This window comes from Rhincodon typus, chromosome 7 (genome assembly GCF_021869965.1).
Source record: "Rhincodon typus isolate 14 chromosome 7, sRhiTyp1.1, whole genome shotgun sequence".
Classification (NCBI taxonomy): domain Eukaryota; kingdom Metazoa; phylum Chordata; class Chondrichthyes; order Orectolobiformes; family Rhincodontidae; genus Rhincodon; species Rhincodon typus.
The window spans coordinates 48,660,803-48,675,639 of record NC_063338.1 but is presented as its reverse complement, the minus strand read 5'-3'; the positions used below and the strand labels follow the sequence as shown (position 1 = coordinate 48,675,639).

At 38.5% G+C, this 14,837-nt stretch overlaps 1 protein-coding gene across 1 annotated transcript in view; it reads left to right on the top strand.

The window, feature by feature from the left end:
* kalrna (kalirin RhoGEF kinase a) overlaps nt 1–14,837 on the top strand; it is a 675,519-nt gene that overhangs the window by 280,932 nt on the left and 379,750 nt on the right. The window contains exons 4-5 of the mRNA XM_048598757.1: nt 8,327–8,519; nt 12,375–12,887. Coding sequence (XP_048454714.1) covers nt 8,327–8,519; nt 12,375–12,887 — 706 coding nt within the window. The remainder of the gene's footprint in view (nt 1–8,326; nt 8,520–12,374; nt 12,888–14,837) is intronic.

The window sequence follows — 14,837 nt, the reverse complement described above, 5'->3', positions numbered from 1 at the left end:
ACACATACACTCACACACACACTCACACTCACACACACACACACACACACACCCACACCCACACCCACAACACACACACATACACACACGCATGGCCAAATAGCCTTCTCCTGTGCTCTGACCTTCTATGATCGTATGATTGTTGAATGTCATTTCAGTCCAGGTTTTTTTGTAGTAGTAACTTATTGCAAATTCACACATTTGCAGAGCAAGAACAGAATTTCCATGTCACAGTATACACCATTATGCATTTTAATATCTTATTTAGCAAGTTCTTATTGAAGAAGCAAGGCTTTCTTTATGTTGATGATTAAATAGATTAGCTGTCAGTAGAAAGTTGCAATATGTAGTTCTGTTCAGTATTGTTGTTGTGGAGCAGTCAGAGACTCTGGTCATTGACAAGCAGCTACTGTGTACATGAGCTTTATAATACAGTTTACTGGAAGAAGCAAGACTTTATTTAAAGGATATTTGTTGCTCCAGTGACTCCTTCATTGAAGCAGCATAAACCTGAAACCTGCGAGTGTAAAGTCACGAGGAAAAACATTATTCCATATTTCAAATGTCAGATTTCCACATCTGCAGTATCTTGTTTTTATTTGAGTCTTTAACCTGTTTCAGCAGCCATGCTACATTATCTGAACAATCTTTTCGAAATTGCCAATCATACATGCCACACAACTGTATCTTTTTGTTCTCTCAATTATAAGACATTCATCCAAGAAAATATTCAGATCTGATTTTCATTGTATGTTGGATTATATTTAGAAGCAAGAATGCTATCTAATAATAATACATTTCAATAGCACAATAACCAAAGGCATTCAGCCATAATTATGGGGAAAGAACTACCTGCTGAGCTTCATTCTTTGAGTGGTGGTATTTTCCCTGAATGAGATATTCATTTCAAGAAAGTATGATTTCTGCCATCTATTTGTGTTGGTACTTTGAATTTAGAAATGCATTTCTACCTAACTGTAGTTTGATGCTGTTGCACATGCAGAATACACAGCATATTAACAGTTGTAACAGGCATTATTATGCCAGTGAATGTTGGAATCAGAATAAGTTAGGTACATTCTTTTTTTTAAAAAAATCCCCATTCGTGATGATAGAAATGCACCACCTGTTGAAAAATAATGTTTTAAGTTGAGGATAATTTTCCGTGAAACAGGTTTTGAAAATGTTAAATAATGGAGGGCAAGGTCATTGTGAAGATCACTGACTGTTCTTTCATCTTTGGTTGAGTTACAAAACTGCCAGTATCAGAATGATCACAGATGACATTGATGTCAAAGTATTTTCACCTAAGATGAGGCACAAAGTATCAACCTAGAGATGTACATCACTCACAAAACTGGGGAAATTATTTGCACACCAATCCAAGTAATCTTTTGCATTGTGACTATTGGCAACTGCAGATTCAAACTCCATCTTAAATTGTGGGAATAAAGACATTTGAATGCTTGGGAATGAGGTCCACTGAGGCTTCTTCAGGGCATATAGGATGGAAATTCCAGGGTAACATGGTTCAGACACAATCCCTTGCAGGGTGGAAATATTTTTAATCATTTTTGAGGGCTCTTTTTGAGGGCTGCTGTTTGGTTTTTGAGGACTCCTGTTTTCTCACTATCTCATTTATTAGGTGATACCGTCATGTTCCAGCAATACCTTGTGTATTTGTGTTGACATTTGGAGTGTTTGAATTCACACACAAGTAGAATTTGAAGAATTGATCAATGTCCTCAATAATTATAAACAATGTATTATACGTAATGCCACATCACACAAGGGAAATATTATTTAAACAGCATTGTCGGTAGACAATAGGCATAAGTTACCAACAAAAGTATTTTTTTCAAAATAACTGACACATTCCTACACACAAAAAGCCATTACCCAAAACATACCTTCTACATCCGGTGAGGTCACATTTTCTATCTCAATGTGCTCAAAACTAGAAGATTTTAACTAGATAGTCACTACCGTTTCTACTATGTCTCAGATCTCAACCTCAGAATTAAAATTAACAACGAAAGAAGTGTTCATTACAATAGAAATTCATTATATGTTTTTCCCCATGTAGCCTTACGTGAGGGATATCACATTAATTTTTCAGGGATTAATTTCATTATTCATTTAAAGTTTCCCTGGTTGTCAGTTAGTTGAGTATTCAGTTGTTGACTGTTCTGAAACTGCTCTCTCTCCTAGTGATTGCAAATCTCATTCAAGAGGGAACCAGCCTATCAGCAGCTCCTGTCCACTCTACCCATGGTGATGACATTTCTCCAATTAGTCAAGTGGACCAAAGGAGTTAAATTTTGTGCACTCTGTGCATTGGTATGACAGTCTGGTCTGAGTTTGTAATCTTTTATACTCTCATTTATAATTTATATCACTTCTTGGATTTCTCTGTTAATGCTGGCTGCTCTACCACACAGGGTAGACTTTATCACTGTCTTCCTGCTCTCCCATCTTTTGTTCATCCTCCACTTCCTGGTCATGTGGCAGTTCTTAAGTAACCGAGCACAGAATTGGACTGTGGTGAGGAAGGTGGGGAGGAGGAGATCTGTATTTATACAGTCTACATCTAGTGAACCAGAAAAGATTGTGGGATGAGGGTGAAGTGGGAAGGAAGGAAGATTATACACGAACCCTCATCTTCAAGGTTTCAGCCTTGCTCATTTCATTACTTTAGTCATGGTCACAACAATATAGTTTACTGTTGAGCTTTTTCTCATTTACATTTTAATGGAGGAGCAGTGAAGGATGGAAAAAGCAAGAGTGTGGCAGAATTTGAGATATTGTTCTGCAAAATACTACCGCATCTCCTACAAATAGTAGGGGCATAGTCTAAAATATAGGGCCAGACTGTTCAGGAGCAATGTTAGTAGGCACTTTCACACACAAAGGTTGGTAGATGTTTGGAACTCTTTTCCAGAAATCGTTAATTTTAAATATGAGATAGATAAATTTTTGTCAAGCAAAAGTATTAATGGATTTGGACCAAAGGCAGGTAAATTAGTCCACAGACCAGCCATGATTTCACTGAGTGGCAGAACAGGCTTGATGGGCTGAATGGCCTACTCCTGTTCCTACATTATTATCCCCCACCTCACCCAAAAATAAAATCATTATCCTACAGTTATGCTTTAATACAACAATTAATAATGACAAGCAGCTTAAGATAATGCTATACTTCCCCATGTATAAATATGTGTTCTTCCTCTGATTCATGCATAGCCTCAAGCAATGAGAATAAGCTTTCCGGGAAGTGATTTACTGCTTTTGTGATGTGGAGGTACCAGTTTTGGACTGGGGTGGACAACGTCAAATATCATACGACACCAGGTTATAATCCAACAGGTTTATTTGAAATCACAAGCTTTCAGAGCATAGCCCCATTGTCAGGTGCAGTGAGAGGAGAGCACAGAGACACAGAGTTTATAGGCAGAGAGATGAAGAGCAGAGAGATCAAAGGATCATACAACTGGTGTAATGGAGTAAGCAAACCTAAAATGGCTTGTTTGAACAGAGAGATTGCTGGTTGCACATTTGGAGCTTGTGCCTGGCAGGCAGCTGGGTATCACCTCCTTAATGCCACAGCTGTGATGTTACGAATGATAAGGATATTGCCTGGAATGAACTGTGTTCCTGTGAAAGGCAGCCATCTGCAAGTAATCCCTAGCTGTCACTGTTTCACAGGCCCCTGGACCTGTGTATGCCTCTAATAGCAGCTGTAAGATCCTGAAAAACTTTGAAACTTCAGCCTCCAGGTCTAAAAGCTGGGATGGAAGTTGATACTTCTGTGAAAGAGAGGACTGAGCTATCATATGCTGTCTTAAAGACACCAATAAAAATAGCTTCCCTCATTCAACATTGAGTCATTTAGTTAACCTCCCTTTTCATTTTTTGATCCTCAGTCTCTCTATCTTGTATCTTTTGAAATACCTTTTGCAGGTTGTCACTCACTAGCCCACCTTTTCAACCTATCCTGATTTAATGACCATTTCCTCTTAAAACCCCATAATTGTCTTGGAAACTAGAAGTGAAGTAGATGCCCCTTAGTTCCTAAAAGCTACTTTTTTAAACAGAGTATAGTGTAGATGGAAGTGGTCATGGGTTTAGAAGCTACTGCCTAAGGATCTTTGATGAATTTCTGCAGTGCATCTTGTAGATGGTACTCACCACTATCCTGAGTGTTGGTGGTGTGAGGGAGTGAATGTTTGTGGATATGGAGTGCCATTCATTGCTTTGTCCTGGATGATGTCAAGCTTCTTGAGTGTTGTCGGAGCTGCACTCATCTGGGCAAGTGGGGATCATTCCATAACACACCTGACTAGTTCCTTGTAGATGGCGGACAGGCTTGGGGAGCCAAGAGCTAATTTACTTATTGCAGTATTCCTAGACTCTTGTAGCCACAGCTTTTAGATGGCTAGCCAAATTCAACTTCTGGCCAACTCTTAGGATGTTGATAGTGAGGAATTAAGTGATGATAACATTGGTAAATGTCAAGGGCTGGTGGCTAGAATGACTTTAATTGGAGATGATCATTGCCTGGCATTTGTGCGGTGCGAATATTACTTGCCACTTCCAGCCAAGCCAGGATATTTTCCAGATCTTGCTGCATTTGGACATTAACTACTTCAGTATCTGAGGAGTTGTGAATGATGCTGAACATTGTGCAAACATCGGCAAACATCCCCACTTTTGACTTTATGATGGAGGGAAGGTCATTGATGAAGCAGCTGAAGATGGTTGGACCTAGGACACTACCCTGAGGAACTCCTGCAGAGATGTCCTAGAGCTGAGATGACTGAGCTCAATAACCACAACCATCTTCCTAGTATATAGTGCCAGGTATGACTCCAGTCAGTAGAGAGTTTACCCCGATTCTCATTGATTCCAGTTTTGCTAGAGCTCCTTGATGCCACACTTGGTTGAATGTGGCCTTGATGTCAAGGTCTGTCACTCTCACCTCACCCCTGGAATTCAGCACCTTTACCCATGTTTGAATCAAGGCTGTAATGATGTCAGGAGCTGAGTGGGCCTGGCAGAACTAAAACTCAGCATCACCAAGCAGGCGTTTGCTTGATAGCACTGTCGATGATACATTCCATCACTTTACTGATGATTGAGGGTAGACTGATGGGGTGGCAACTGGCCAAGTTGGATTTGTCCTGCTTTTTGTGTGGAGTAAATACCTGAGCAATTTTCCACACTGTCAGGTACATACCAGTGTTGTAACTATACTGGAACCGTTTGGCTAGGGGAGCAGCAAGTTCTGTAACACAAGCCTTCAATACTATTGCTGGAACGTTGTCAGGGCCCATAGCCAATGCAGTATCCAGTGCATAATAATTAATTTAATTAATTCTTGTGCAAAACCCCATATTTTGATCTCATTCTGATTTTTGAGGAGTTTCCTGCTTAATAATAAACTGCAATTGTTTTTGTTTCATCATGGAATTTTTTTTAATAAAATTTATGTAGAATTGTATTGGCTCCTTGTTTGTTCAGGAGGCAGAAGAAAATGATGAGCAAAGAAATGCAAGGGAATGCTTCCAACTAAGACAGATTGTTTGTGCCCACTATTACTCATAGAATCCAGGAAAGAGTGTAAGCGAACCACCTTCACAGCCACAAGTTTTCCAGGAAATCAGTAATGGAGCTGCACCATCAATTGCAGGCTAACCATTTCAAGCCTGGGTTCATAATCAAGGCCAACATTGCCCAGAAAATCAATAGCTTTGACGCCTTCTAATGTAGTTTTTGGGTCATTCAATCATAGACCTCAACTCTGTTGCTGATGATACTTGGTAGTTCTGTCTGGAAGGAGGTTCACACTTAGGAAGAAGAAATGATTCTACAGTTTTATTCTCTAAGTTCCAAATTCCATCAGAACTGTGGGAGGGTATAAGATATGCCTAAGGATGTGTTTGGTCCAGGGTGATATCACCTTTCCTGAATCCTATTATTCCGGTATTGGATTCATCCATCCAACATGTACTGCTACTGAAGATGGATAAATCAGAACAGCCACTGAGGAACCTGTGGCAAGAGTATTGAAGGTGACTTAATGTTTCCTTTTACCCTTACGTTTTGTTCTGAATTAAAGACTTTTTTGTGTGTGGAAAATTTCCAAAAAATGTTTGAGAAGGTTGCAGTCTTGTTTCCCCAGGGAGAATTCCTCTGGTAATGATGTTTGAAGAGGAAAGAGAAGCGGGAGCAGTAGAGAAGCTCAGAGATCAGACTTTTATCTAAGCACCATAGGACATCCTAAGCCTCCTTTTCCTCTGATACCAGAGAGTAGAAAGCCAGAAGGTCCAAAACCCTCTCTGAGCTTTAGTGCAATGAGGGAATAGTTTACCCCAGACACCCTGGAAGAACATTGCATCATCTTACAAAGAGAATTTCAGACTTTGTCAAAAAGCAGGAGGTGCTTACTACTGCACAGAGTTTGTCTGCCACTAACTAATTCCAAGAGAAATGTATGAGTTCTGGCAAGTCAGTCAGTTTGCTTCAATAAAGACACATCATTAATGACTTGTCTGCCTGAGAAACTAGGTTCATTACACTTGACACTAAAAAAGACAATTGAACAAATAGGCCATTAATTTTGGTCAAGTAACAGTATCTGGAAGACTGTTTAGAGTTGCACTCAAGTGCCTATCAGTCACTACTGTAAAGTAAATGATTTTGTCAAGTGAAAAGGTCTTCACTCTGTTAACGTCTAATTAGTGCGTAATTGCATTTTAATACCCACAATAGAGGGAACTGCCATGATTCATTCATCCTTGGGCAATCCTGTGTCTTTACTGTGTTTCAGAATCAAGGATTAAAGTAGTTTTCTTTGGAAACAAGGGGTATCCACCTCTCTTCTAGTTTCCAAAACCATTGTAGCGGATCACCAGTGAAACTTAGCAATATAGAAATAAAAATCATACCCACACATAACTTAACATTGAGCACAGCACCGGTGTGCTGAAGGGAATGTCTAGATATCTAAATGGGTCTAAAGGCCCCATCAATATACTCCCAATATTGTATTGCATGTACAGTGATATGCCCTCAGCAATTTCAATCCTCAAAAAGTCATGGACATTGATAATATGGAAGAGGGGTCCAAGTCAGAAACTGAACACCTGGGCCATGAAATCAGTTATGCACACAATAAAGCAGGTTTCAAGGATAATTGCTGGGACAAAGCTGCAAGAAAAGCTTTTAGATGGCGAATGAAAAGAAACACATAAACTTCATGCATTTGTTCTAGTTCAGGAAGCAGCAGCACAAGAGAGAGTCTTCATAATGCCATTTGGATTGGTGATTATCTTTGGTCTTTAAGATGATGCTGGAATAGTGAGTGGTTTCAGAATAGAAGAGTAATGTCCAACAACACTTGTTGTAGTTCAGTCACGAGAAGTGAGGTCGAGGTGGTAGTATTTTAGGATTAGCAAGTATAAGGAGCTGCTGGATATGAAGTCTAGGGAAGCAAATAAAAAGATACATGGGAAGAAATTTGAGTGAAGATTAGACAGTGGTAAACAATGAAAATATTTAAGTCGAAGCACAGTGAAATAAGATGGGCTTCTTGAAGGAGAAGAGGGTGCCAGAGAAGTTTGGAGAGAGACCAAAATGGGAATTGGTAATCAGAATATGATCACTATCAAGGTGGCTTTAAACTTATGAACTATGAAATAGAGTTTCTCAAACTTTTAAAAGGAAAGTAGATTGATGCCAGAAAATTTTACCTCACACAGAGTGTAAAACCTTGAATTTTGCTCACAAATAAGACATTGGAGCAAAAATCCAGGAATAATTTAAGACCCAATTGAGTGTTGAAAATAAAAACATTAGGATCATTGTGAAGGGGTAAACCAAGATATGCCAAATGGTTTTCGTCATCTTTAATTGTTTTCTAATCTGGTAACTGAACTTGTGGTATGCAGAGTGATATCAACAACATGTGTTCAAGTTCCACACTGACTGGGGTTACCATGAAGGTTCCAGTTTCTCAACCTCTCTGGTGACCAAACGACCACCAGTCATCTCAATCAAATGAGAGAGCAACCTATGGTCTTGCAAGACTACGGTGACTTTACTTTTACTTTTATACATTATGTATTTAAATATTCATATGCTTATACATACATCTAAGTAGATCTAAAACTTACACTTTTTGATAGCATTATATCATGCATAATAATGTACAGTACTTCCATTTGAGAAGGAATCATTGGGCTGGAACATTCCATGTACTCAAAGTTTGGTGAATAATTTCACATATATGGATCATTACAGTAACAGTCTCTTCATATTTTAACAGTGAAGATGTGAGTAAAAGAGGATTTACTGTTATCATCGATATGAGAGGCTCCAAGTGGGATTTGATCAAGCCTCTACTTAAAACTCTCCAGGAATCTTTCCCTGCTGAAATCCACGTTGCACTGATTATTAAACCAGATAACTTCTGGCAGAAGCAAAAAACCAACTTTGGGAGTTCAAAATTTATATTTGAGGTAAGCATTATATTTAAAATTGTATGCTCGAGCAAACGAAGGATAAAAGTGTTGGTTATTGATGTTTTTATTAATTGTTTATTTTTGCAATATATATGACAATGTAAAAAGAATATTGCTTTTAAAACAAGGGAGGAATTAAATTGTAGAGGTCAGGTGCCGGCAAATAATGACTTCGAAATACCAGACACGGGATAATTGATAAAAGTAAATGCAGTCACACCTATTGCACTGTTTAAAATAATAACTCTTCCCTCAAGTCTGAGAATCTTGAATACTGAGATACACTGTCAGTTTCACCTGGATTGTCTGAAAAGCTTCCCCAATTGCCCTTCCAAATGAAAACTGCAAATAGGAAAAAATGACAGATAGTAGTGACCCAAACTTAATTCCTGTTTGTTCCCAGCAACAAGTGATCTGGTCAAATAAATTCAGAAAAAAGAATGAAATAGGTCAGGTTTCATTTTCAGGGCTGCAGGAGATTTGTCTTCACATTACGACTTACCTGCACAAAATATGCCTGATTTGGAGTAGGGGCTGTGACCTCTACTGTAATGTAGGGAAATGCAGTGGCTAATATATACATCAAATGATCACTATTAATTGTGTAACCATTATTTTTAATTCAATGCAGGTTGTGATCCATAATCTGGGTTTCATTTGAGCCCACAAGAAAAGACACAGGTTAAAATTGTGGTCACTCATTAGTACATGTATGATTGTAACACATAATTCTGTAAGTAAATAGAAAATGTGTAAAATTTGGCTCTAGGCCTATTCTTCACCACCTTGCTTTCTGAAATAGAATGCTGTAGCAAAGAACAGTTGCCTAAAAGGAATGTTTGGAAGTTAAGAATAAGTATTCAGTCAGAAAACTACAATTTCTAGTATGAATTGTGAAAATAGAAGAAAGCAGCATAAGTTGTTGGAATAGGAATACCATTTGGTATTCTCAGAACCTGAACGAAAAGTAGAACAAATGAGTGGCTATGTGGACATGGGTTATGCACCTACCATAAAGGAAATAAGGTATAGTCTTGGTGTTGTCACTTCTTACAAGAAGTAAAATCAGAAGTTAGGTATTTTGAAAGCTTGATTTGCATCACTTCAATTGAGATAAAAGTTTGTAAATTCTGTTAGTACATAGAACATAGAACATTGAACAGTACACACAGTACACGCCCTTTGGCCCACAATGTTGTTCCGACCTATTATCCTAGATCAAACTACCCTGCATACCTTACATTATACTATCATCCATGTGCCTATCCAAGATTCGCTGAAATGTCCCTAATGTATCTGACTCCACTACCACTGCCGGGAGTGCATTCCACACGTCCACCACTCTCTGTGTAAAGAACCTACCTCTGACATCGCCCCTGTACCTTCCTCCAATCACCTTAAAATTATGCCCCTTCGTAATAGTCATTTCCGCCCTGAGAAAAAGTCTCTGGCTATCCACTCTATCTATGCCTCTCATCATCTTGTACACATCTATCAAGTCATCTCTCATCCTTCTTTGCTCCAATGAAAAAAGCCTAGCTCCCTCAACCTTTTCTCATAAGACCTGCCCTCCAGGCCAGGCAGCATCCTGGTAAATCACCTCGCACCATCTCTAAAGCTTCCACACCCTTCCTATAATAAGGCGACCAGAACTGAACACAATATTCCAAGTGTGGTCTAACCAGGGTTTTATAGAGCCCTTCTATGTATATAGTGTCCTTCTATGAAATTTACAAGAAAGATGATCTGTTAAATATCTCTGAGACATGATCAGAATATGATAGATAGGGAAAGACTAAGTAATACATCACAGATTTTAATGGATTGTACAGATGATTGCTGAAATTCAATTGCAAATTACTGGATTGTGCCCATTTGGATAAACAAATGTTTCTAACTGGAATATGGTTGTGGGAAAGGGAGTCCCTGTTGAATCTGGTGTATTGTGCCTTGAAAGAATTTTTGGACAAATTATTTCCATTAGCCTTCTTGGAACAAATGGAACTTAAAACAAACACTATCTCTAGAGAAAAAGTATTGGGAATGTTAGTCGTACTTAAGGCTGACAAGTCCCCTGGACCTAATAGCCTGCATTCAAGCACCTTAAAAGAAGCAATGCAGAGATAATGGATGCATTGGTTGTAATCTTCTAGTATTCCCTTGTTTCCAGAAAATTGGAAAACTATAAATTTATCAATACTGTTTTAAAAAAAGTACAGAGACAGAAATCAAGATACTATAGTTCAGTTAACCAAACATATAGAAAAATGCTCAAATCCATTATTAAAGACACACTAGCAGGACATTTAGGAATACCATAATACAATGATGCAGAGTCAACTGCCTTTGTGAAAGGAAAATCATGTTTGACAAATTTGTTCCAGTTCTATGAGGATGTAACAAATTTGGTGGAAAACTGGGAAGTAATTGATATAGTGTATTTGGATACTACACAAAAAAGAGCTGCAGAGCATTAGTGAGACCATACTTAGAATACTAACATATTATGAATTAGGAGCCTAATCCTTGATTGACAGACTTTGAAATGGTCCAGTTACTGGTCGCAAGTATCATTAAAAGATAGAACATCTAGCTGTTACTGCAGAAGATAGATTTGGAACATTAAAGCAGTATTAATGGGCAAATGAATCTCAAGAATGCCTAAGCAACAGTTAATAGGTGCTTCAGTCATGACTTGAAGTACCATTGTGTGTAACGAACCACCTAAAACTGAAAAGCAGCAACCTCAAAATGACACATGATGCAGAGAATTCTAAGGAAGAGGTTGGAAATAATTATGTTTACGAACAAATTATACTGTTCACAAGGATTTTAGTTTTGTGCTGAATGTATTAGTCATGGACTTCTTTCACAATGCAGTGCTAGGTAGTGTTTGTACTTTGATAGTACATGGAACAAATGTTGAAATGTTACTTTGATTCTTTATGTAGGTTAAGGAAGGTATTGCCTGCTTTAGGTTTGGTGATGACAATATATTGAAATCACTAAAAAGAATTATAGTGCCATGTAAAATAACTAGGGCAAAGCATTGTATTAGTACTGATATATTCTCTGTTAAGACATCTATGTTACTGAATAAACTTTCTATGAAAAAGACACAAATAAAACTTGATATCAAGCGCAATAAGGCAGTCATTTTTATAAATTCAGTGGATTTCATTTGTGCAGTCAGGCCATTATTGTATCTCCTGAACAGGCATGTGGCCTGTTAACTAGACACAATTCAAAATGTGGTTGCAGGGTAATTAGATTATGTTTGCAATGTATAATTCTGTAAATAAATATGAAGGTGTGTATAGATTGGCATCAGCTCCATTTTTCATTAAATTACTTTTTGGAATGGACCATACAAACAGTAGTATGATAAACGAGCAGGCAGTCTGCTTTGTCTGTCTTGTTTAAGAGATTAACCAGGACACCGGGGAATTCCCTTAATCTTGGAATTGTGTCATGGGAACTTTTACACACATAAGGGCAGAAGAAGCATAGGCTTATGGTGCATTTGCAACAGTTAAGCATCCTTGACAGTGCAGCACTTCCTCATTGTACAAGAATGGCAGCCTTGGTTGTGTGCTTAAGTTTCTCGAGTGGGGTTTGAACATTTAACCATCAGTTGAGAATACATTCTCACAATCAAGGCTGACAGTTTAAAAATAAAGACAAAATCCAGCCAAGCTAAAGTTAAAGAAAAGGTAATGATAATAGAAATGACTGATTTAAAAACTAATATTCTCCATTGCTGGATCTGTGTCAGAAATCTAAACTGTTCCTGCATCTGTAAATGTAACATTTTTCATTGTTGGTGCTAAAACACTGGGATATCTTTTTCAGACAAGTATGGTATCTGTGGAAGGGCTTTCTAAGTTGGTGGATCCTTCCCAATTGACTGAAGAGTTTGATGGTACACTGGAGTATAATCATGACGAATGGATTGAGCTTCGACTGGCCTTGGAAGAATTCATAAGCAGTGCTGTGCATCTGTTGTCCAGACTAGAAGACCTGCAGGAGATGTTGGCCAGGAAAGAGTTTCCCCTGGATGTTGAAGGTTCTAGAAAATTAATTGATGAACATACGCAGTTGAAGAAGAAGGTTATCAAAGCCCCTGTGGAGGAACTGGACCATGAGGGACAAAGATTGCTGCAGTGTATAAGGTGCAGTGATGGTTTTTCTGGAAAGAACTGCATATCTGGCAGTGCAGATTTTCAAAGCGTTGTGCCAAAGATCACCAGTCTACTGGATAAACTACACTCAACTCGACAGCACTTACATCAGATGTGGCATGTTCGGAAACTGAAGCTAGATCAATGCTTCCAACTTCGGCTCTTTGAGCAAGATGCGGAAAAGGTAAGATTTCATCTACATATTACTTAACCTAATTTGTTGGTGTAAGTTTAAGACAAATTTACTTGATCCTCGTCTACATCAATCTCTTAGGTAATACCCAACAAAATTCACTTCTTCAAACATTGCAGAAGAGGACTCCCAGGAATCACATGCAATGATTTTCTTGTCTGAACAAACAACAAATGGTACTTTACATTGAGTTTCAACAAAAATTGAAGTGTGATGAAGTTTTCATTCCCCTCTTTTCAAATTTTCTTGTGAATTTATTCAATACAGTTTGAAACTTTCTTCAATTTTCATTTGGTAATTGAATACTGAAACAAATTTTAAAAAAAACTTTTAGAGTTGTGGTATATATTTATTTCACATGGCTGGAGAGCAGTTATAATTTGATGTTGAGGTTAACAATCCATTCAACAGCTTCAGCTGATTCAGTGTGAATGGTTAAGATACTATAAGGGATTAATATGTCAGGGCTGGCATTCAGTATGTGTGGGATGGTCTGACATGCTCACAATTTGAGCTTTTCCTCAAGTTCTACCTGTGGAGCAAGTGCCCAAATTCTCTATGGAATGTCTTCAAGTGGTTGAGGGTTGTCCATAATTTCCATGGAAGATTGGCACCTGAGATTTCATCACTCAAGGCAGTTCCCTCTTTGTTGTCAGCCAGGCGGTGTGCCATTGAGAGGTGGGGCAGTCATTGATCTGTAGGATATGAAGTTTGCTCCAGTACACATGACAGGATTTGAGATCCTGTGTCAGTGGAGATGATTTGTTAGCTGTCAGCCAATGGTTTTCTTTAAGCAAGATATTTTCCCTGCGAGTATCAGGAGGTTCAACGTGTCTTGCTTTCCCTCAGTACAGATCAGTCCACTGAACATTAGAAAATCAGGTGTTTTGCTACTAACTCTAAACCATGAGCCCAGTTGTTCCATTCCGACCCCTCCAAATGCAAAGCTTTTGAAGCCATCAAGACCAGTGCTACAGGTGCTCAGCTTTCTCTGAAGCTATGCTTGTAAGATTGCTGTCAATTCTACAACATCCCTAGATTAGACGCACATATCTTTCAGAACCTCTGTTTACAGACTGAATGACTGTTACACAATACACAACCAGTTTGTTTTGGGTTTGCAAGTTTCTGTAACAAACAACTCCATATTTAAAACAAAATCCCCGCCCATTGTCAGTGATGGTCCTAGTTTACTTCCCTGCTGCAAAGTGTTGGCTTACACTGTAGTGAAGGCTTTTGGGGACTGAGGGCAATATTTAAGAACTGGCCCACAGATCTTGAGGAGTAGGTCAGAGTAAATAGATTTCAGGACAAATCCTAAATGATCTCATGCCACTTTTTGTTGCTTGTTAAAAATTTTAAAAAGACTTCTTTTTGAAATAAAAGTGCTTGACATATGGACATTTCTGGCATATTTATGCCATTCTTTGTTGCTCTGAGAATGTGGTGTTGGTGAGTTAGCTTCCTGGATGGCATTGTAGTGGTGTTGATGAATTTGCATAACTTTTTTGGTCATTTAAAATTAAACCATCTTGTTGGATGCTGACATGGACATCAGGTTCCTTCTCCAAAGAACATTAATAAGCCATTTAACTTCTATGACTGTGGAATAGTTTCATGGTTGTTTTCACTTTTACATTGTGTAAACCAATGTTTTATTTCCAGTACTTTTAACTGAATGCAAATTCATCAGCATAATGAATTCAGGTTTATTGATTATTAATCCTGTGACCTAACTAATACCCAACTGCACCTCCCAGTCGCAAACCATTTCAACTCCCCCTCCCATTCCTCAGACGACATGTCCATCCTGGGCCTCCTGCAGTGCCACAACGATGCCACCCGAAGGTTGCAGGAACAGCAACTCATATTCCGCTTGGGAACCCTGCAGCCCAATGGTATCAATGTGGATTTCACAAGTTTCAAAATCTCCCCTCCCCC